This window comes from Punica granatum, chromosome 3 (genome assembly GCF_007655135.1).
Source record: "Punica granatum isolate Tunisia-2019 chromosome 3, ASM765513v2, whole genome shotgun sequence".
Classification (NCBI taxonomy): domain Eukaryota; kingdom Viridiplantae; phylum Streptophyta; class Magnoliopsida; order Myrtales; family Lythraceae; genus Punica; species Punica granatum.
Window position 1 is genome coordinate 35,794,405 of NC_045129.1, and position 23,162 is coordinate 35,817,566.

General features: G+C 37.3%; 3 protein-coding genes across 4 annotated transcripts; 1 reads left to right on the forward strand and 2 right to left on the reverse strand.

Annotated features, from left to right (window-relative positions):
* Positions 1–443: 443 nt before the first annotated feature.
* On the reverse strand, positions 444–1,410 carry LOC116198674 (cyclin-dependent protein kinase inhibitor SMR6-like). The gene has a single exon (XM_031528885.1). The coding sequence runs from the start codon at positions 1,079–1,081 to the stop codon at positions 719–721; it is 363 nt and encodes a 120-aa protein (XP_031384745.1). The 5' UTR covers positions 1,082–1,410; the 3' UTR covers positions 444–718.
* A 7,268-nt stretch (positions 1,411–8,678) lies between these two features.
* On the forward strand, positions 8,679–13,189 carry LOC116200146 (AP-1 complex subunit mu-2). The gene is made up of 11 exons (XM_031530868.1): positions 8,679–9,098; positions 9,467–9,613; positions 9,722–9,784; positions 9,894–10,070; positions 10,157–10,260; positions 10,761–10,868; positions 11,011–11,107; positions 11,190–11,287; positions 11,367–11,508; positions 12,176–12,298; positions 12,779–13,189. Exons 1-11 carry the CDS (start codon positions 8,970–8,972, stop codon positions 12,875–12,877), a joined length of 1,287 nt encoding a protein of 428 aa, XP_031386728.1. The 5' UTR covers positions 8,679–8,969; the 3' UTR covers positions 12,878–13,189.
* A 141-nt stretch (positions 13,190–13,330) lies between these two features.
* On the reverse strand, positions 13,331–16,349 carry LOC116200145 (lipase-like). 2 transcript variants are annotated; one of them, XM_031530866.1, is made up of 8 exons: positions 15,639–16,349; positions 15,449–15,543; positions 15,238–15,341; positions 15,032–15,132; positions 14,830–14,930; positions 14,262–14,699; positions 13,937–14,068; positions 13,331–13,827 (listed from the first exon to the last, which is right to left on the reverse strand). In XM_031530866.1, the coding sequence occupies exons 1-8, from the start codon at positions 15,897–15,899 to the stop codon at positions 13,668–13,670; spliced, it is 1,392 nt and encodes a 463-aa protein (XP_031386726.1). In that variant the 5' UTR covers positions 15,900–16,349; the 3' UTR covers positions 13,331–13,667. The 2 variants fall into 2 exon arrangements, with proteins under 2 accessions (XP_031386726.1, XP_031386727.1); XM_031530867.1 differs by having other exon boundaries at positions 15,449–15,565; positions 15,639–15,801.
* Between the last annotated feature and the right edge of the window lie 6,813 nt (positions 16,350–23,162).

A 23,162-nucleotide genomic window follows, 5' to 3' on the forward strand; every position in this document is an offset into this window, starting at 1 on the left:
GGAATTTTTGCTACTTCAGACCTAAAGTCGGTAGACTTTTCGGAGTTCAAGCGCCGAACTATAACTACAACGTGATAAACGGACCTGTTACAGACCACATTATGCATTTAACAGTTTTTAGCAGCTAGAGGCATCGGCTATGTCATCGATGAATTATTAATTGATTGATACATGCGATGCGCTAGTGATTGCTGAGCAAGCAAGATTTTGAATTCAAAATGGTGACAGAAGAAAGTTGTAAGATTCAAAATAAGAGACCAACTCCACCATATATTGATGTGCCCTGCAACTCCAGCAGCATAGATTACTCTGAGTGTCTGCAGCGCAGAAGCTCCCACAGGAAACAGCACCAAAGCATTTACTTCTCACTAGCAACACCCTCAACTCAAAACATGATAACCATGATCATATGTAATAATAATAATAATTTAGGGGAAAAAATATTATGGAAGGCTAACTAGCTAGTTGAATTTTGATTTGCCTTTTCATTTATTGAAGGCTGGTTCTGTACACACAATCTCCTGTCCACTACAAATTAGAGCACAGCCAAATATTCCAAAAGAAGAAAAGAAAAAAAGAAGAAAAACCTAGGAGAGCAAGAACATCGTCATAGGATAGGAATAAAGCTAGGATATGGTAACTTAATTCTAGCTAGGGATATTACAAGGTTAACTTGGTGATGAAATAACTGTTATTACCCTTCCATGTATGTTTCCAACTAATTAGCCTTCTCGGCTCGGCGAACGAATACGCTTTCCAAGTCATTAGGGGGCGTGAAGAACTCCCGAACGCCGCCGTACCGGTACTTGAGGGAAGGCTTGCGCTTCCTAGGAGGCGGGGGCGGGCACGTGACCTTAGTTTGGATCCTCGACCCTTCGCCCGTGGGAGTAGTAGTAGTGGAGCAATCCTCGGTGTCGCTCTCGCCATCCAACGGATTCGTGAAAATGGGCTTCAGCGGGGCCCGGAGTGGGATCCCCGCGACAACCCACCTCTCCCCGCCGTCCATCTCTCCGCCGCCTCTGGTTAGTACCTGGTGATGGTGGTGATGATAAGCAGACTTCTTCTTGTCTTGAAACCCCATGGATGATGAACACAAATAATGGAAACAAATGAAAATCAGTTGCAGCGTGTTGGAGGAGAGAAAGGAGAGAGTGGGAATTATTGGGGAAGGGATGAAGGAAGAAGGGAGGAATAAAGGTGGGGAGGGAAGAGGGTTCCTTTTGGTTTCTTCTTTTCTAGGGAGGGAATGGAATCAGAAAGAAACCAGAAGGAAAGTGGTGGCGTGGTTTAAAAAGAAGAAATGGAGAAAAAGGGAAAAGGGTTTAATTTTCTAATGAACGTGGGTGACGGGAGTGGTAGAGTTTGGAAAATGTTTTCCCCTCCCAAGTTCAACGTTTCTTTGGGGGGGAAGGGAAGAGAGTGTTCTACTTCTTGTATATATGCAGCCAATGAGATTTGAGAGAGAGAAAGAACCCGAGGAAACTCGTGACATAAGCATTGAGAATAAAAAAGAATTCTGGTGTCAAACATTGCGTTCAGAAGTTTAATTGAGCTCGACTAATCTATTCGAATCGGATTACCTCACTCAAGATAAATCCTTTTCAACGTAAATTTTTTTAATTTATGAGAGAATAAAAAAATTAACTCATCTTTTATATATATATATATATATATATCTTTGTTTCATATGTAATCACTTCTTTCTTATGTAAGTCATTTTTATCAAAAAAAAAAAGTCACTTTCATCCGTACGCAAAAATTCTCTATTCAGTACAGTGACGTTAATCCTTAGTCATGTCCTTTTGTCATCCTTTTACTTGTCGATGTTGTGGTGAATACCGAAAGTTATGATACGGGAGTTGAAAATCGAGCACATATGCACCTATTGAGCTTGAATGGTTAGCCGTACGGAATCCCACCAATGTTAAGAAATTTTAAAGAATTTTGTATTCGGCTCAGGTGGTAGGTATCTTCCGTTCATCCTCTTATGTGAGGCTCGACGTAGCCAAATTCCAGAGACGTCCCAAACTCTCCAGCTGCGCAGTAACAAGACTCGTAAAAACTAGGGAAAGCTTAAATCTAGATTTCGTGTTCATTGCAATACACATATTCTGTACGATGTAATGCGGAAGTGCATTGGTATGTATGTATAGGATCATAGTTTTACAATATATTGGACATTGGCCATTCACCTTGTATTTTATGGTACGTGTAAGTAAATTATTTGTATTTATTCAGATAAATTATTTTATGGCTGGCAAATAAATTATTTGATTTACTTTGTATTTCAAGTAATTTTACTCATGTTATCAGAACCGGACCGGATCTCGAACCAATCGAGGCTTGAATTCAGTGTTTTCTGGCCGATCGCAGGTTCAATTATTAAATTAGATTATATTTATATTATAAAGAAAATCAATACTAAACAAACGATAACTTTAAGAAATACAAAAAAAAGTCATGCAACACTTCTCTCTCTAAAATAAATATTAGATGCCTTATAAAATTTTAAAAGTTGAGAAAATAGATCAATTAGTAAGTTTAGCTTAGTTGATTAAGGGGTAAGTTATTATGTTAGTGGGTAGTAGTTAGCCGTGTTTGTATTATGTGTTACCGTGTTAATGAACTTGTTCAAGATATAGCATCAATTTATAGAAGAAAGTACATTAAAATCATCTAAATTTTTTTTATATAAATCACCCGATTATAGTACTTTTATCATGTTAATAGTGTAGTAATGTATAATTAAAGTTAATATGATATCTCATGTAGGTATAATATGTACCTTAAGGTAATATTGTCATATCGTGTAAGTAAGTATACATACACATTTAGACACGCTTATTTAAGCGGGTTAGATGTTTCATGTTCGTGTTAATCCGTAATTAAATGTGTCGTGTTAGTATTTGAAAATCTTGATACGTTTATTAAACATGTCGTGTTCGGATTTAAAACTTTCTTATACAAATTCGTTTAGATACGACTCATTTAAACACGACACGACAAATATTGTCACCCCTAACTTCATCTATGCATTACATATATGTAAGCATTTTAGGTGAATGTGAGGTAAAATTTTCAGGACTAATCTACTCTCTCTCTAAAATTATCTCGAATCAGCAGTAAAACACCCACGCCTCCATTGCTGCCGTCAACGCATCCAACTCCGATTGGATTCGTCAGGTAAGCCCCTATGTTTCTAACTCTTTCTCTTCCTACTACCTCTTTTGTCGCTCGGACTGATGGAGGCTTGTCTTCAACGTTGTCCCTGACTCCATCGAAGGTTTGATGCCAGTGTTGCTCCTCCACGCAAAGAGCCGAGCACAGCGTCGATCTGACCTCCACCCTTTCTAATGGTTAGCATTGGTGTATGCCTCATCTAACCTTTTGATGGTCTGCCAAGCCACCTCCACCCCACCCTTTCTGCACCATCCCTAATCAACTCTACACAGCTCTGAATCCAACCAAATGGAGAATCAATTAGAGCTTCATCCACCCGCCCAGCACTCAACATCTCAGATCCGAGGAGATTAAAGTTGATATTCCTCGATCAATCGGTATCTAAGCAACCCCAACTTTGTGCGACAGCTTCCAAATGGTTCAGGTCAAGTGTGCTTTCTACTCGATGTGGGTTGGAAATCTTATGGGTTCGTATTAGAACTTTATGGCTTCAGTTCGGATCGAGTTAGCTTTCTAAGTTAAGTTCAGGTCAACTTTCTACTTGATTCGGGTTGGAGGAGGGATGGCCAGTTCACAATGGAGATGGTGATGATGGCGCCCGATAGTCGTAGGGGCCATCCCCTCCTCTTCTCGATCACTGTTGGGCACATGTAGTGGTGGCTTCCCCTCCCCGTCGAGAGTAGAACCCAACTCCTCTCTGGAGACTCAGACCCAGAATGATGGTATAGTGTCAACCCCGCTTCTTTAGTGGTATCGACATATTGTAGCAACTACAAAACGTCGCAGCGCACCCCACACAACCTGAAGTGATGCCAGCTCAGTAGAGATGACTTCCCCCATTAACTCTCTATCCGATTGGCTTTGATCCCTCTTCCAATGGTGGTTCTTTTCTGCAACTTCTCATCATCCCTGGGATAGCATCCACGCTTTTCACATAAAAAAATTACAATATTGGTCAGATTAATCTTACCATCTGCTTGCAAACAATCAACGTTTTGTGACTTTGCCTTTTTCTGGTGATTTATGACAGGTCTCGGCTACCCGAAGATAGTCGCTGGTTTGAACCGATCAAAATAGCCTAACTTATTGATTTGATTGTCTAGTTAGATAATCGTTGATTTGTACCGATTAAGAAGTTAGTCCATTCTGATTTGATTGTTTAGAGATTAGGTTGTTTAGGACCTGGTTGATTGATTAGATTTGGATGTCATGATCTGTGAATGGTTTATGCGTTGAGTATCGATTCAAGACCACTCTTGGCTTACTCCTGCACATAGTAACAACTTTTTATTTGATTGCACTTGACTCTGCTTTCTTGCATTGACTGGGTCCATGTAGAATTTAGTTTGGAGAGGTTGAGATTAGATGTACAACATCTGTAAGGTTTTCTACAATTGTATTTATTTTCATTAGATGTGATTCCGTCACATTTTTTCCTTTGCAGTGATCTTGATGGATCTGTTATGTTTTTCTATCTTCGTAATCTTTTTTTAAATATTTTTCTTTGTACTCATTTTATTATATTATTGAATAATCATTGATTGCTGCGGAAAAAAAAAGTGGTAAAATTTTCAAATCATATTATATGTCAAGAAAATTGGTGGGTGGAGTAAGACGGAGAGAGGCGGGGAGGGAAAAGGTGCTCGTCAAATTAGCTGACCGCGGGCAGGGGAAGGATTGCAATTGAGACTGACTCGGATTTTGGCGCCGATCCTTTTCTGGGGACAGTATTGGGATCATCAAAATAGTCCCCCTGATTATTCATTTCCCTTTCATTATAATTCATATTAACTAATCTGAAAAAATATATATATATATATATGTTTAGTCGATTATTTTAAAAAACCAATATAATAATGAAATAAATGAAAGAAATTAGGATTAGTGGAGTCTCTACATGGAATTATTTACTAATCATACCACTTGAAACCTTGAGCATATATAATATATAACCTTAAGCGAATAGTCGAAGTTTTTTTTTTAAATGTATATGCTGACAAAAAGTTGGGCCGCAACTTGTCATAAATTAAGACTTGTTTTAGTGTGAAAGGACCGTGCGTCGTTCAATTTTTTACGGCCAAACTTGCATAATCTTTCACGTTTCAATTTTTTTGGGTTATTAATGGGTTTTTAGTCTAATGCAAGAATAATAAAAGTTAAATAAAATAGCACATAAGTTTTACTAACGAAAATCAAATCTGAAACCTCACGATTTAATTGGATTGTTTCATTTATATCATATATTAGTAAATCACATATTATAATAATAATAATTGATTAATTTACACTTGAGGAAGCATTATTGCCAAGTCAATTATTGGCGACGTACGGACGAAACCAAAATTATTGTCCACAAGGTGAATTATGTGCCGCTAATGTGGTTCCCACCATAGATTAATTAACTAATTATCTCTTAAATATTTGTATTGGACAACCTCCTTATTGGCTACGCCAGATCTAAAGGCCTTACAATACATATGAGCCGCTTCTCCATATTCACTCCCCTCCAATCTCAATCTTTCTTTTGCGTTGCCAGTCGTCATTGCTAATCAATCTGCGATATATAATAATCTTTTTGAAAAATAAATTTGAATTTACACAATTAATCAAACTTCATTCTTAGACAATCCTTCAGTAATATCAGTTTTAGTGCGGCAGCGATTGAATAAGCGTTTATTTTATTGAGTTATAAGTAGAAGTAGTGTTTGATGAATTCTTTCAAAACTATAATTTGACTAATTTTTATTGTTGAAAACGTGATTTTCTACAACATGTTGATAAGTGCTTATGAAAAGTATTTCTGTTAGTTCTCTATTTTAAGTATTAATTTAAATTTCAGTATTTTTTAAATTGTTACCTTTCATACGCATTTGTTTATTTTAAAATCAATATTTATTTTTCAACAATTATACTTCAACACTTATTGTTTCAGCTACAACACTTCTAAACCAAGCCTATGAGAAAATTCAACCAAAAAAAATAAGTACGAAAAAAAAAGTATATATTGCCTTCATATATATAAATTATCAATTTTGCTGAAGTTAACAAAATTACGAAAGAAAATTTCCTAATGAAATTATAAAAAGGACAAAAAAAGAACAATCTGCAGTATCTTTTTTTTTTTAAAAAATATTCTGTACTTTTAAATATTCTTTGCTTTTTACTGGCATTTTTGAAAGTCGTGTGGCCATGGAGAAAAAGGATCTGAAAGCTTGGAAAAGCTATATAAGAATAAAGAAAAAAGAAATACTTTGGCTTGGTCATATCAAATGTAAATATTCTTATGTTATCTTTCACTTTAATTTGATCAATTTTAGGTTGTTGGGCTTTTCCATATGTTTCTTGGAAAAGATAATAAAAAGAAAAAGAAAATTCTTTGCCCAAGGTAAAAGGTCAAAGAAACTCAAAGCATTTTTTAATTATGGCAACAAATAAAATAACACACGGTCGTAATATTAATAAATTCCGAGACATAGTGGGTAACTCAGCTTATCCATTCCCAAGATATTATTCCCATAGAATCACATCATATCTCTACTTCATATCCATATATATATAAAAGAAAAAAATAAAATCATATCTCTACCATTTCCAGTAAAACCAGGGACCTTCTTTCCATGTTATGTCCCAAAGATTTGGAAAAGAAAAAAGAAAAAAAAAAAGAAAAAAGGACAAGGAAAGAAAGAAGAATAAATTGGCCCCACACAAAGGGCACTTGTTAATTTTAGTTAGTATGCTTGCATTGCTTATTTGATCAAACCAAGAGTAGCATTTTGAAGAGATACGCAACAGTCAGATCATACTATCTTCACCCGACGAAGATGGCTCGGTGAAGGAATAAATCTAGTCCCATTGCCTCTCGGTGTTAACACTGTCATTAGAAATGTATCGGTTTAATTTAATGAGATGATTTGCCTTTTTTTTTTTGTTTTTTGGTTTAATCTTCATGCATGTTAATAATTGGGAAATCATGGTGCTGTGAAGGTCGAGAAACGATGGGCTCAGTTGAAAGTAATGGGCCTGAGAAGCCCATGAACAGTTTAATTAGGCAATATAAACCTCTCCAAAGAAAACGATGCCCTAAGGGAGATATACATAATAGGACCGCGGCAGCTTCAAAATAGTGGCATCCAACCATCGCCCCCTAAGGGAAGTAATCTATCTATACATTAAGCTAAAAGAGGGTTAAAACGGGGGACTCTCCTTTAGCCGTGTGTCAATCATAAAAAATTTACAATAAAATATTATAAAACCCATTTCTCTTTTCTTTGTTCACAATTAAAAAGAAAAAAACAAAAGAAAAACATTTTTTTTTCCGAATGGTTAGGTAATATAGTATATATATATAATAATAATAATAATAATAATAATAATAATAATAATAAAGAATATTGATTATGTAATAGAGTTTTTAAGAGGAACATGTTTCCTTATTATTACATATTATATTTGTAATTGTATTATCACACGTCCACACTCTAAATAATAGTTAATACATATGTTTCAAATATACTCCATGATTTTTAGTATTCTTTTGACAAAAATAAGTTTTTCAACTGACAAAACATTATTTTTATATGCAATTATACTAGGGTCAAATTTTTTTAATAAAATAATAGACATTGATTTTTCTATTTTTTTCTAATTTTATTTTCATTTGATTCTTTATTTTGAATTTTCTAAATTTCACCATCTTTTGTAAAAACAAATTCTTTTATAAGGAATTATCTTCTTTACTTTGATATATTAATATGCCATTATATCCTCATTGATTACTTGAAATTTTGTTAGAAATAACTATATCATTGAATTTATATACATTATGATTATAAGTCTGTGTAATATTTTATAATAAACAGTAATAAAAAATAAATAAAATCTAAAAATCATTGTTTAAAGACTTTGGATTCAGTGCATCACAAGGATAAATTAATCTAGTACATTCATATTCAATGTGCAAATCCATCCCATTATGCAAATATCTGGTCTACTCAACACACTGCGCCGTAGACTCCCAGCAAATGGGCATGAGAAGAACAGATGATTTCCGAACTCACTGTCCCTTTAGCAATATTGCCCGTCAACCTCCCCTTAAGGAGCTTATCTTTAGTGGCAAGTCTATTATGCCATATCAATTAGCAAATAAACACGGGCCTTGGGGCACAACCTTGAAACCACACATTTATTCCACTTCACTTTACTTTATTTTAACTTTAAAATATTTCAGGTATTAGAAGATTCGTACTTTTCAAAACTTATATAAGTTGTAACATATTGATCTCACTTTTTCTTTGAAAGTTTGCTAAAACAAATCATTTCGGCTATCAACCATTCACTGAGGTCATGTTACGATTCAGAAGCCGGGAAAAACTCAAAACAATCATGGCCGTGTTAACTTCAGTTCAGGGGTGCAAATGGACTCGGTACCAAACTTTAGGGTGCAGAATCAAGTTTAAAAGTTTCCACGAACAAGCGACGTCGTCGTTTCCTTGTTCACAGACTGCGGGAACGGGGGCTCTTCTGTGATCGGGAGCAGGTCGCCATTGAGTTCGAGATTCCAAGCTCCGGACTTGCACTCTCTGACAAGCATTTCCCATTGATTCTTCAGCGAATCCGTTGCAGCTGCAGCTCTTCCCACGATCCGGAGCTCGAGCCGTGAAGGCACCAGTCGATGACGCGCCAGTCGCCTCGGCTGGATCGGGCCCTCCCCTGACCCTTCCAGATCTCGGCGACGCCCAACGGATCCGATCCGCCTGAGTTCCGGTTTCGAAGAAGGAAGTCGCTCCGGAATGGCGGGAGCGGTGTCGGCACTGTTCCTGCTCGACATCAAGGGCCGCGTCCTGGTGTGGCGCGACTACCGTGGCGATGTCTCCGCCGTTCAGGCTGAGCGCTTCTTCACCAAGCTCATCGAGAAGGAGGTCTGCTTCTCCCTGACGCCCTCCAGCTTAAGTTTTTTTCGCTTTGTTTCGTCGATTTTGTGGTATAATTCTTCGAGCTTCCGGCTTGAAGTGCGTCTCGACTACGCTTAGTTGCCGAAGATGTTTGTTTCTCAGTAGATATAGCTCGTAGAATGACAATTCTTGCCATTGGAGTCCTGCATTTGGCGTGAAACAATCTCAATGGCTGGCATAAACGATCATAATCTGGCTTCAGCAATTAATAAGTCTTCTTTGTGCTTGATCTGTCTGCAATTCTTTATCTGGATTAGCGATATACACACGATGCATCAGTTATCTACTTCCTTCTGTCTATATCATGTTTGCTGATATCTGTCAATGCGATGTAGGGTGATCCACAATCTCAAGATCCCGTTGTGTACGACAATGGTGTCACCTATATGTTTATACAGCACAGCAACGTTTACTTGATGGTAGCGGCAAGGCAGAACTGCAATGCTGCAAGCCTTCTGTTTTTCCTACACCGTGTAGTCGATGTAAGAGCTGCTGCCGTTGTATCTTTTTCCAGCAATATCTGCACCGCATCTTAAAACTTGGAAGCTGATTTTCTGATAAGGTTGGTATTACTAATAAACATGTGATAGGTCTTCAAACATTATTTCGAGGAGTTAGAAGAGGAATCTCTGAGAGATAACTTTGTTGTAGTGGTAAGATGCTTTCGAATTAGTTTATTTATAAGGTGTTTGGCCAAATTTTTTTGCATTGTCGGCTGGTAAGATAGGGATAATCATGTTAATTTCTTTTCTGCTTGGACAGTATGAATTACTTGATGAAATGATGGACTTTGGTTACCCTCAATACACTGAGGCAAAAATTTTAAGCGAGTTTATCAAGACGGATGCTTACAGGATGGAAGTATCACAGAGGCCTCCTATGGCTGTAACAAATGCAGTGTCTTGGCGTAGTGAAGGGATACGCTACAAGAAGAATGAAGTGAGCTTATTTTCACTTTTGTTGTAAATTTATGTTTCCTAGCCTTTTTAATTGCTCGAGATAATAATCTTGTGTCATACTTTTAGGTTTTTTTGGATGTTGTGGAGAGTGTGAATATTCTTGTCAATAGCAACGGGCAGATTATTCGATCAGATGTTGTTGGGGCCTTGAAGATGAGAACATACTTGAGGTACACTTTTCACCTTGAACTCTTTTAGTTAAAATGAAGAATGATAGGTCATCCTTCCTAATAATGAGTTAGCCAGCTCATAAAAGACTTGTTAGGATTAGTAGTTTGCTGTCTGACTGCTCTATCCGTTTTACCTTTTGGAGCGGCAGTTGTTCTGGGCTGAGCTTATGCCAAGTACGTTTCAAAAGTTTCCTAGAGGTTTTAGGTGACAAAGATTAATAGTTCTAAGTCTTGATGGTGTATTAGCCACACGCATGTTGCTTAAGTAAAGTATCTTATTGCAGTTAGCTGTTCGATGTTAATCTCTCCTTCATTAAGCCAGCTGAAAGGTGTCTTTATCCAAGTTCAGTTTTCGTTAGGCTCTTTACTTGGGAACACGAGAGGCTACAAAATTAGGAGAGAAATCGCTTTTTCAAGGAAAGCTTACTCAGAACGTCTGCATACTGATAAATTTGCTATCGCTTGTGTAATGAGACATGCCAACTGTTTCTTTAATGCAGTGGCATGCCTGAGTGCAAGCTTGGCCTGAATGATAGAGTCCTATTGGAGGCTCAAGGTCGAGCTACGAAAGGGAAGGCCATTGATTTGGATGACATCAAATTTCATCAGTATGTAATTGAACTCTCTGTCTGCTAAGTTTTGTTATTTCTAGCTATGTGGTGCATAGTGAGTCTTATTTTTATTACCAGGAAAAAAAAGGTACTCTTAACTGCCAGGTCCCAAGTTCTTGATTTTTAATGTTTGGATCAGGTGTGTAAGGTTGGCCCGATTTGAGAATGACAGGACAATATCGTTCGTACCACCTGATGGATCTTTTGATCTCATGACATACAGGCTGAGCACGCAGGTTTATCTTTGACTTCAAAATTGCTGCTTTTCCTGCTGCCTGTGTCTTTCGGATGTTTACATATTGTATTTTCTGCTTTCAGGTGAAGCCACTCATTTGGGTGGAAGCTCAAGTGGAAAGGCATTCGAGAAGTCGCATTGAGATAACGGTGAAGGCAAGAAGCCAATTCAAAGAGCGGAGGTTTCTTACTTTCTGCTTGTATGAATTTGTTATCAAGGTTTATTCATCAAAATGATGACAAAGTTTTGATAATTGACAGTACTGCAACAAACGTGGAGATTGAGTTGCCAGTGCCAGCAGATTCGACAAATCCTAATGTGCGAACATCGATGGGATCAGCATCATATGCTCCTGAGACTGATGCACTTGTTTGGAAAATTAAGTCTTTTCCCGGTGGCAAGGTATGAGGAGGATTGTTTCCACAAATTCTTGGTTACGAATTTTAATTGCAAGTGGATTGACTATATATGTCTATTTGGGAGGTTGGAAAAAATTGGGGTTTTTACCCCAAATGAGCCATGGTTTATGCGTTTTGTCAAATCTATCCCATGCTTTTTTTTTGTCAGCTATATCCCATGGTTTACATTTTGCTTTAAATCTATCCCGTCGTTATATCTCCATCAACGTCTAACAGTTTTGCTACAGTAACCCCTTTTATCCGGGATAGATTTGAAAAAAAATTAAAATCATGGGATAGTTTTAAGGAAATAATTAATATCATATGATAGATTTGGGACAAAATTGAAATCATGGGATAGATTTGGAGCCTACTAACATTTCATTAATGGACAACAAAAACGGCGGAATAGATTTCGAGCAAAATGTAAATCATGGGATATATGTGACAAAAAAAAGTATAGGATAGATTTGACAAAACGCATAAACCATGGGTCATTTGGCGTAAAAATCCTGAAAAAATAAAAGCAAGTTTTAGAGAAGTTAATTAAAAGATGCATATGGGTCACATTTTTTCTCAGAGAATTAGCAATATATATATATATATATATCTTTTTTTTTTTTCATTTCACATAACAGAAACATGTTAATCTATGTCAAAATAATTTGTAGGAATACATGTTGAGGGCAGAATTCAGTCTTCCCAGTATAACAGATGAAGAAGGAACTCCTGAGAGGAAGGCCCCTATACGTGTGAAATTCGAAATACCATACTTCACTGTCTCGGGAATTCAGGTACCCCATTAATATTGTTATTGCTTCTATGTGGTAGTAGTATATATATGAGGTGCAAATTGATAGTAAGTTGACGAGTAGAATTGCTGTGTATTTGAATGGTAGAAGTGCCATCAAAAGTTCATGCCTTTCATTTATCTTCAGACAGAGAGTGACATTCATCACAAGATTCGAATAGTTCTTACGGAAAATACATAGTTCTTATCCACAATGGATGTCAATGCTCTGTAATTGAATCATTTTCCAAATCTCCTCTTGACAGATTGAACAAGAATCTGAGACCACATAATCCATCTGAAGTAGTAACCACAGAACGAAGGAATAGAATACATGTAGATGTTTACCTCATTTCACATGAACTTTGTCTTCAAGTTAAGAGAACTGCTAGTAATCTTAATGCCGGCCGGCAAGTCCTCTGTGGTCCAGAAAATGAATATGACTGTCAGGATTTTAATGTAGTTCTTTTGGGGATTTTTCTAGGTTCGATACCTGAAGATTATTGAGAAGAGCGGCTATCAGGCTCTCCCATGGGTGAGATACATAACAATGGCAGGGGAGTACGAACTCAGGCTTATCTGATTGCTCACCTTTTATAACAACTTGAGTGGCAGAGATATGATAGCAGCTCGGAGAGAATTGGCCTTGAACAAAAAATCTACCGAGAGTAATTTACTTTTGCAGCTTCATTATCATTCTTTACTTCGGGTTTTTAGATCCCGACGGTGATTTTATGAATTTGTTGTCAATGTTTTATGTGAGAATTACCAATCTGAGATTGTGTGAAATGAAAATTCACTTGTAATGTAAAATGGAAGCATTCCTTGACTGTCCATTCCACTGGAAGAGTTCTTGAAACTGTTCATTGTTTTAAGCTACATTGCCTTTCCTTTACTTAACTTTCCCCAAATCATATCATATCATATGAGTTCTATTTTCGGTCGCTTCGATTAGTCTTCTAAGCCATGCTTGGTACATTATTGAATCGCTTCAGAATGGAATCACTGGAGAAAAACCGACTACCATTCCATTCCATTTACTTTGCACTTCATACCGAATGTAGCACTTGTTCATACCGAATGTTTTTTTACATCATCTAAGTCGGAAATGGGGGGAAGATTAAAAAGAAAATATTAAGAAAGAAAAACGAGGGTAATCGGACATAAAGTAAACCCTCCGATGTTTCTAAGACACTACAACTCCGCAAACTTTAGGGAAGAATAGAATGGGGGCGACGCCCGAGCGGGGGAAAATAAAATTTACATCCGAACACGAGTTCGGGACGTTCTAATCTCTACCTGACTTGGGACAATGTAACAGTTCTCTTTCTGATTCCGAGATCGATAGTTCGGTTGTAGATTTGGAGGAAAAACTAATGTTGGGCTTGGTTTGGCATCGTCTGTGGGGTCTTCCTGAAGACATGCTTTCGGCACCGCTGGAATATGCTGTCGTATATGAGATCGAACTGAACTCCAGCCCTCTCCCGATTCACGATGAACAGTATGTGATCGGCTTCCACGAACTTGTAGTACCTGCACTTCCACCAGTTCCATTGCCATGTTAATAACTTGAAGAAGCATTCCTCCTTTCATTCTTCCAATAATTATTAGATAATGGTCATAAGAGATGAAATGTACTTACCAGACTCCCGGTTGCAATGGTTGGCAATCGGAATCATTCACGACATAACAACTGGGGTGTTCGATCGGAAGGCGCGGGTGAGTCATTGATATAGTGTTGAGGGCTCCGTCATTGTCCTGCCAATCCTCATCCCTGTCAAAAACATTTTTCCCGGAGTATGAGATCGTATGAGATTCCACTTCCAGCTTTATCAACAAGAAAGTTGACAAGAGACTTCATACGGAGGCAATCCCATGCCCATGAACACCCTACATGCCCATGGATCCAAAGCACCGACAAACATTAATTTCTCGAGAACAAAACCAGACTTGGAAGAGAGATCTACCTGTAGCCCTTGTAAGGAGGCGGAACATTAGGCGGGTGATGCCACTGGCTCATCTGAAGCACCCGAATGAAAAGCAATGGGTGGATACCAAGCAAACCCGAAGGGACAGTAATGCCCATAATCTTCCTAGTCCGCTTCGTGGCATAGCTGAAATAGAACGTGCTGGGAAAAGTATGCAACTGACTGTTAAGATGCATCGACCCTTGAATAGTGAGGTCAGGGAGTATCCAATCGCCCGAGGCAAAAGGACCTGTGTTCCCCAAGAGGCAGTCCACCAGACCCCAAAGTCCCACTTTCCTCCACGACATGTTGAAGTGGTTGAACCCGAAGTTGTAGTAGGACGTCAGCCATGGGATATCAAACCAGTCATATATGATAACTCCTAGACGGCAGAGCTGAAGAAGAGACACCGGTTTCATGGTTCTTCCGTCTTCTGGCCTGAGAATAAAGTCAGATATCGTGAACATCGACAGCCTCGAGTTCATCAGAATTCTCAATGGCCCCATGTTATTCTAAGATATACAAAGCTAATCAAACTTTTAACACAATTTCTTGAAATTAAACTTACTGCATTCCATCCAGATAGGTCCTTGTTGTCCCATTGAAGGCTCCCGACAAGGATGTTATGCTTAAGACCCAGTTCTCGGATGTGTCGTATCCCTTGAACGCCTGGAATCCACATAACATCATGCCATACGAACAAATTCAATCAGCGATGCTCCCAGCACATGTTGTAATTAGTTCATTTGAGAAACGCAAATTAGACTAACCTTGTCAGCGAGCATTTGCTGCAGAAGACGAACAACCTGCGCCCCAGCAGAATGCCCGACAAAGTGGATCGGGTGATCTTCGTCCCATTCCGGGTAATTTCCTGCATCAGGAATAGAACAGGAAGACACAAACTTTACATCAACCAGGCAAAATGAGGAAGCGGTGACCAATTCTTGAGAGCTTCGATATGCAGAATTTCGCCAACCTTGCCCATAAATCCGCCCGAACTGTGAGTGCCCACAAGTTCTGCTGTGCTCCTCGCCGTAATCTACCTGTCCACCTTTCAAATAATAGAACAGCTCGCGAGCCCTGCAAACCACGAAAGAGGAAAACCTCAGCTCTTAGGAACTCGTGCAATCAAAATCTCCAAATCTTAGAACTTTCGATCACTGATGGATCGCGCAACCCTGACCTACCGATCGTATACGCTTGTCAATGACCCCAAATCAGGAACAAGAACCCTTTCATCTTTCTTCTCCGCCCCAGCGAAATACGATAAACCCCCAAGCCTCTGCAACGGAATCAAAGCATTGCTGCCCATCATGGCATCAACAGAATGTTCATATAATATGCAAAAACATTGACCGAAACGAATGATTCCCGTACCCCTTTCCCGAACCCGAAGATGCCATGGACCAACACGATAGGGGGCAAGTCGGAAACTTTATCTCCGGGCACCTCCTCCCGCCTTATCTCGATGCTGGAATCATTACCGGCATTGATGGGCTTGAAGAGGACGTCGTTCAACGCGAGGGAGACGTCTCCGGCGACGGCCGAGCTGAATATGTAAAGCGCATAAAGCAAATGCACAAGAGAGCTCACGACCAGCTCCCACAGTTGCAAGGCCAACACCCCAAACCTTATCATCTCCCAAGAATCAAGAACAACAGAGGCACCGGAAGAAGCAGAGACAGAGCCTTCTTCAGAGCCGGAAAACAGAGGAAGAAGAAGGCCCGCCTTGCCCGAACCTGCAAGAATTACAGAAGGAATGCAAAGGGGGAAGCTTGCAATCAATGGAGGAACATCAGTAACGGAAGGGGATAATGCCTGGAAAAAGACATGTTTTTATAGTCGAAAAAACAATATTTTGGTTCATCGAAAGAAAAGGAAATTTTTTTTTTTCAATTTGTTTATTTGTTCTGCTGTCTGCAGAGGATTTGATTTTCTTTCTTCCTTTCACCAACGATGACTACGTTTGAAAATTTTTTTTTCCCTGTTTTCTAAATTTTAATTAATTAATTCTTTTTCATATTCATCTTCTCCTCCGACCTCACCGCACACAGTCCCGACCAATCACTAATCAGAGCTTCTCTGCTAAAACCATTCATTCAATTCTTTTAGGTTTTCTGCCACGCAAGAAAGAGGAGAGAGAAAGATGGAAGGAAAATTCTTGATGTTGGTGGCAGCGTGGGGCCCACATACCCCGATCCAACGACGACCTTCGGACATTGTTCATTCAATTTCAAGAGTTTAACAATCATCCCCCCCCCCTAAGTTTGAGGTCAGTTACTAAAACACCCCCTCTAGTTTGATCTGTCTCTAAAAGCCTCCCGTGGTTCGAGAAGTTGTCCTGATTTCTCCTGAACCACCGATACGTATAATACAACTGATGTTTAAGATGGGACCTGTTTACGCTCATCGGGAAGAAAAAAATTAGAGGGGGGAGGGCTAAATGGGATTATAACTCTACATTTGAATTGCAAAAAAGAATCCAAAGAAAGCAAAAGAAAATCAATTTTCAATATGAGGGTGTGAGTATAGAGATTCAATTCTGGGGGCGCATTGGACATTGGTTAATTAATGATTTCTTTTATTTTATAGTTTTGAAAGTGTAATTCAATTTTTTTTTTGCACCCTTTTAGAAATTGTATATGAAAACTCAATGAATTCAGACTAATTCAATTCAAACTGGTCGGCTCAATAAGAAGCAAAACTTTCTTAATTGTGGATTTTCTCCATTCAAAATACTTTAATATGAAACTTTATTAAGAATAAGTATTGAACCGATTAAACCAGTCTACGTCGATTGTGTAATTTAATTTTTATTTTCTTTAACTTTTTTCGGAAGAGTTATTTTCTTTAAATTTCAATTGATGTATACAACCTTCAAAGAGAAAAGGAAAAAAAAAAAAAGAGATTTTTCGTTTTTCAATAAACATTTAAAGGGGAGGGGGTTGTGTTTGTGTACGTTGTGCTGGATCAAAGCTGGAAGGTTCCCTTACCAAAAAACAGTCAACTAATCCCCAACTGTACAAAACAAAAAGTCCCTTATCCATTTTAGCCCATATCATCCCCTCACGCGCCATTGGTCTCGGTGAGGAACACCACACCATGTTTTAAATCCTTTCTTTTTTTCTTTTCTTCCTAAAACAAAATAAAGTAAAAGAGCTGGAAAATAAAGATGAAGAGATGGTTAATTAACAATCAATCACTGCTCAAATCACATGGACTCTTAAGTAAAGAATGGGCGGGAATGGTAGACTCTCATGTGAGGTTCTTCATAATAATATTAAGAATAGATGGTATAAGACTTAAGAGACCATTTGAAAAGAATACATGATTAATATGATTGCATAATCTTTTACTTTTGAAATCTTAGTGCTTACTTGACGACTGCCAGCACATAAACGTTTAAGGCTTTGGTTGATAGTGTTGTTGTTGATGCAGAATCACTGAAAGAGAATCGTTGAAATCTAATGGTTGGTTGATTTTCATAAAATGTTAACTCTTTGACAAAATATTTTCAAAAAAATCTGTTGAAACTTGTAAATATTGCAAATGAGGATTTTGTGTTATAATAAGTTTGTGATTTATTATTTACTTTCTCTAAGAGTTTATTGTCATATGTTAATGAATAGGATATTGACACATAATTTTTTTTTGATAAGTACACATAAATTTTAAGTAAATTATATATAATTAATTTCATTATTTATGGGCCTTTTTTTTTGGGGGGGGGGGGGGGGGGGGGGGGGGGGGGGGGGGGGGTGGGTTTGGGTTAAGAAGGTGCCAGGTTTTTGGATTATAACATAGTTGTAGAGAATGAGGAAAATCGAAAATAATGCATGAGATAGAATTATTAAAAACTTATTAGGAAAAAGATGGAAACATAGGAAATTCATTTTGAAGGAAGGTTCCATTACATAATAAGTTCTAAAAGTAGACTCCCTCTTGCTTCGTGAAAGCATCGTTCCTGTCACGAAATTCAAAATAAACATCATTTCTTTCATTTTAAATTAGATTGTGTTTTTGAAATTATGTGGTGGAGAAGCAATTAATCTAGAACAGATGCAGTACCAGGTTTTTGGATTAGAACATTGTTATAGAGAATGAGGAAAATCGAAAATAATGCATGAGATAGAATTATTAAAAACTTATTAGGAAAAAGATGGAAACATAGGAAATTCATTTTGAAGGAAGGTTCCAATACATAATAAGTTATAAAAGTAGACTCCCTCCTGCTTCATGAAAGGATCGTTCCTGTCACGGAATTTAAAATAAACGTCATTTCTTTCATTTTAAATTAGATTGTGTTTTTGAAATTATGTGGTGGAGAAGCAATTAATCTACAATAGACGCAGTACCAGATGAAATCTAAGTAGATATATTACTATAATACCTGAAAACAAATATTAGTAAGTGTTTGAAATTGATATATATTCGATTTACTATACAAAAGTATATTATGTACTTATTTAGAAAAGATTATAATATCGATGGAAATTATTAATAAAATATAAAAGATAGAAAGTAAAAGAAAAGCCAAGCCACTAGTCTAGTCATGCCATGGTTCGACCACTAATAGATGTTATTAATATTGAAAATGTTAATCCCACATTGAAAAATTTAAAAGAAAATCATGAGTTTATTTGTGACTTGGATTCTACCACTTATTAACTTGAACTTTTAAGTGGATATGGACTCATATCTGTAAAAGACCACGAAAATTTAATATGATATCAAAGACCTGGTCATGAGTATGCGTGCTCACGAGCGTTGCGCACCCACACTACGTCAGGCCTAATATGTCCGAGTGCAACCAAAAGACCTCGAGCCGCCCTTAAATGCCTGCCCTCAACAAACTGACCGCGAGCTAGGCTCTTCTTCCATACTTAGGTGAGGGGAGAACACTAACACGAAGCGCTCTTTTGTCTGCTCTCGAATATATTGGGCTTGGCGTGGTGTTGTTGCGCATATGCGCGTGGGTGCGCACACACGTAACCTGAGTTTTGATACCATATTGAATTTATGTTGAACTTATGCGGACTCGGGCTCATTTCCACTTAAAAAGTTTTTAAGTGGTACCAAAGTCTCATATAAACAAATTGATATTCTTTCATATTTTTCATATGGGATTAATATCCTCAACACTTAACCTCACGTGCAACGTATGATCTATTTCTGCTTACATATTGTCACGTGCCCTTAAACACATGTCCTCAACTATTGACCTAGAGTGGGGCTCATCTTTCGTGTTCGGGTAAGGGGAGACTAACACGAGGCGCTCCTTTGGCTGCTCTCAAACAACTAGGCTTGGCTTGGTGTTGGCGTGTATCCGCGCGTGGGCGTGCATACGCGTAACTTGGGCTCTAATACCATATTGAATTTCCATTGGGCTCATATGGGCTTGGGCCATTTCTACTTAAAAGCTCGAGCTAATAAGTAGTGATACTCAAGTCTCATATAAGCACATCGATATTCTTGCATTTTCCATGTGGGATTAATACTCGCTCAACACCCGCCCCCACAGGTAACATGTGGTCTATTTTTAACTACACATTGTCACGTGCCCTTAAACACCTGCCATCAACAACTAACCTCGAGTCGGGCTCATGTTCCGTGTTCGAACGAGGGGGCACTTAGACGAAACGCACTCTTATTGAGAAAGAAACCACAAGCTTTTATGAGGTTTAGGTCCAACAACCTATTAACTTAAATTTTTGGGTTGCACATTATCTTAAGTCCGTGTAGGCCAAGTGAGAATTTTACATGGTATCAGAGCGGGTCACGCTTTCGCACTCACTGATGGGCTTACATCACGCCATATTCGATTTCGAGGCAACCAAGAGTGCGACTCATGTTAGTCAGTCTCGAGAGTGGCTCGATCTAGTTCCAAGTTAACTAAAGGTGCACCTCTAGTTAAGGCCCGAGTGTGGAGCTTGACCCTAGTTTGATATTTGTCTCCCCTAACCCAAGCATAGAAGAAGGATGCTCGACTCTTGGTAAGTTGTTGAAGGCGAGTGTTTCATGGCACTTGGTATGTGCTTGACCACACGTTATCACGTGAGGGTGAGTGTTGAGATATGTGTCCCACACAAAAAAAATTGAAAAAGAAACTACAGGTTTATATGAGGCTTGGGTCCAGCAATCTATTAGCTTAAGCTTTCGGGTTGCATATGGGCTCAAGTCCGTGTAGGCCTAAATGGAAATTTTGAAATATATTACCCAGATAAGAATGAAATTCAGACCCACGTGATGCAATTTTGGGTTTTGGCTATCAACAATTAATGGTTATTGGTGGTGGCCCAATAATGCATATATAAGAATTTTCGTAGAGACAACTTCTTTTATGAGGCCAGGGGTGACCGACATAATAATTATTGTTGAGGATATTAATTTTACATGAAAAAGATTAATCAATATCCATTGGTTTATATGACACTTAGGTATCAACACTTATCAGCTTGAGCTTTTAAGTGGATATGGGCTCGAGCCCGTATGAGCCCAATGAAAATTACACGGTATCAGAATGGGTTATGCTTTCGAGCTCTCGCGCTCTCGCGTGGGCTTAAACCACGCCAGATTCTGTTTCAAGACAGCAAAAAATGCACCTCATGTTAGTCAAAACCGAGAGTGGCCTAGTCCAGCTCCGAGGTAGCTAAATGTGCACCTCTAGTTATAGGACCGAGTGTGGAGCTCGAGGCTAGTTTGGTGTTTGCCCCTTCACCCGAGCATGGAAGATGATGCCTAGCTCGTGGTCAGTTGTTGAGGGCAGGTGTTTATTTAAGAGCACGTGGCACATGCTAGATCACACGTTACCACTCAAGGGACAGTGTTGAGATATGTTGTCATACACGGAAATATTGAGAAATAAACCACAAGCTTATATGAGGCTTAAGTCCAGTAACCTATAAGCATAAGTTTTTGGGTTGCAGATGAACTCAAATCCGTGTAGACACATGTGAAAATTTTACAACAACCTCTACATATCATAATCACATTGGCCCGAACCTCACCACGTAATGTCCCATTTGTGCCAGAGCTACACTAAGATCTGAAGGACTGAGCTTGTCATCGCGACTCGAATGAGGTATTAGAAGAACATCATTCATTTGCAAATTTATAGTCAGAGTAATACTAATGCAAGCAGGTTCAACAACAAATAGCAGGACATTCCCTCCCTAATTTGCTCCCAAATCTCGAACCCTTGACTTAGGATTTGGAACACTAGAATTTAATATAAAAAATAATAATTGTATTGTTAAATTGTGAAAAAACTAATATAATGAATAATTGAGGGAATTTAATATTAAAAATTAAAGTGAATTGTAGTTAAAATAAGGGTAAATTGCACCGATAGTCCAAAATATTTTAAAAATGTTTCATGATGATCCAAAAAGTTTTTTTCACTACATGATGGTACAAAATGTTTCAAAGTTGTTTCATGATGGTACAAACCGTCAATTGGCCATAACGTCGTTAACATTTTGCTGACGTGGCGCGTCCTATGTGTCACTTTTGTTACGTGGAACCAATCATAGTGCGCCACGTCATTTAAGAAAAAATAAAATTTTAAAAAGTCCAAAAAAAAAATTAAAAAATACAAAAAAGAGTAAAAATTTTGAAAAAAATAAAAAAAAATTTTAAATTTTGAAAATTTGAAAATTTGAAAATTATTTTGAAAAATTTTGAAAAATTTTAAAATATTTTGAAATATTTTAAAATATTTTTTATTTTTTTAAAAATAAAAATACAAAAAAGAGTAAAAATTTAGAAAAAAAAAAAAAAATTATTTTAAAATTTGAAAATTTTAAAATTATTTTTAAAAATTTAATTTTTTTTAAAATTTTAAAGAATTTTTTTTATTTTTAAAAATAATTTTAAATAATTTTAAATAATTTTATAAAAATTTTAAAGTTAATATTAAAATTATTTTAAATTTTAAATTAAAATTTTAATTAAAAGTTTAAAATTATTTTTAAAAGTTTTTAAAATTTAAAATTATTTTTAAAAGTTTTAAAAGTTTTAAAATTTTTAGAATTATTTAAAATTTTTCGGCCACGTCAGCAAGGAGGTGATACGTAATAGCCACGACAGCATCGGCTTGACGACGTCAAGCTTGAGTTGACGGTTTGTACCATTATGAAACAACTTTGAAACATTTTGTACCATCATGTAGCGAAAAAAACTTTTTGAACCATCATAAAATATTTGTAAAATATTTTGGATCACCAATGCAATTTTTTCTAAAAATAAAAATAAAAATAAAAATAATTGTGTTAATAAATTAAAGAAAAAGTAAAGTGGTCCCGCTCCAAATCTAAACGGACCATAAAATTAGACTCCCTAAAAAGTAAATCACATCTCCCTTTATATATCATGTTACGGCGTCGCTTACCTAACTAAGGAAGTTGGCGGTCTTCGTTTCATTCTTCCGAAAAGGTAAAGCTCGCGAGTCAACGCCCCGGCCCAAGAAATTTGACTACAACCAAAGGCAGTGCAGTAATCAATGATCATGGCAGACATTTTGCGAGATCTATTTTGCTCTTGAAATTCTCTGCAATTAGTGCAATTGTATTTTTTTTAATTATATATCATGATATCTCCTAGTTCATAATAGTTTTTTAATAGACAATTATTGTTGATAGATAGTAATAAAACTGTACATGAGTTCAATATGTCTGATCGACAATGGACGTAATTTATATGTTGATTATGTGATAGTGTTTACGTGTGATGACACATATTGAAGTTGAGATTTGATATTATCTTGCACTGGTTTTGTACATAATTGATTATGTAGCTCACCTACATATAGATGGCGTAAGGGTTTGCAGTCAACTTCTTTGACGTTATAAGTCCCATATATAGAAGTATTTTCTCTATTCTATATTTTTAATTGGATTTTCT

Excerpts from the sequence above, each read along its gene's own strand:
- LOC116198674 (XM_031528885.1), bottom strand. The coding sequence starts at position 1,081 with ATGGGGTTTCAAGACAAGAAGAAGTCTGCTTATCATCACCACCATCAC.
- LOC116200146 (XM_031530868.1), top strand. The coding sequence starts at position 8,970 with ATGGCGGGAGCGGTGTCGGCACTGTTCCTGCTCGACATCAAGGGCCGC. Across the intron at positions 10,869-11,010 it reads GATGACATCAAATTTCATCA|GTGTGTAAGGTTGGCCCGAT; the intron begins GTATGTAATTGA and ends TGTTTGGATCAG. Across the intron at positions 11,108-11,189 it reads CATACAGGCTGAGCACGCAG|GTGAAGCCACTCATTTGGGT; the intron begins GTTTATCTTTGA and ends TTCTGCTTTCAG.
- LOC116200145 (XM_031530866.1), bottom strand. The coding sequence starts at position 15,899 with ATGATAAGGTTTGGGGTGTTGGCCTTGCAACTGTGGGAGCTGGTCGTG. Across the intron at positions 14,931-15,031 it reads AGCAAATGCTCGCTGACAAG|GCGTTCAAGGGATACGACAC; the intron begins GTTAGTCTAATT and ends TGTGGATTCCAG. Across the intron at positions 14,069-14,261 it reads CCTCCTTACAAGGGCTACAG|GGATGAGGATTGGCAGGACA; the intron begins GTAGATCTCTCT and ends TGTTTTTGACAG.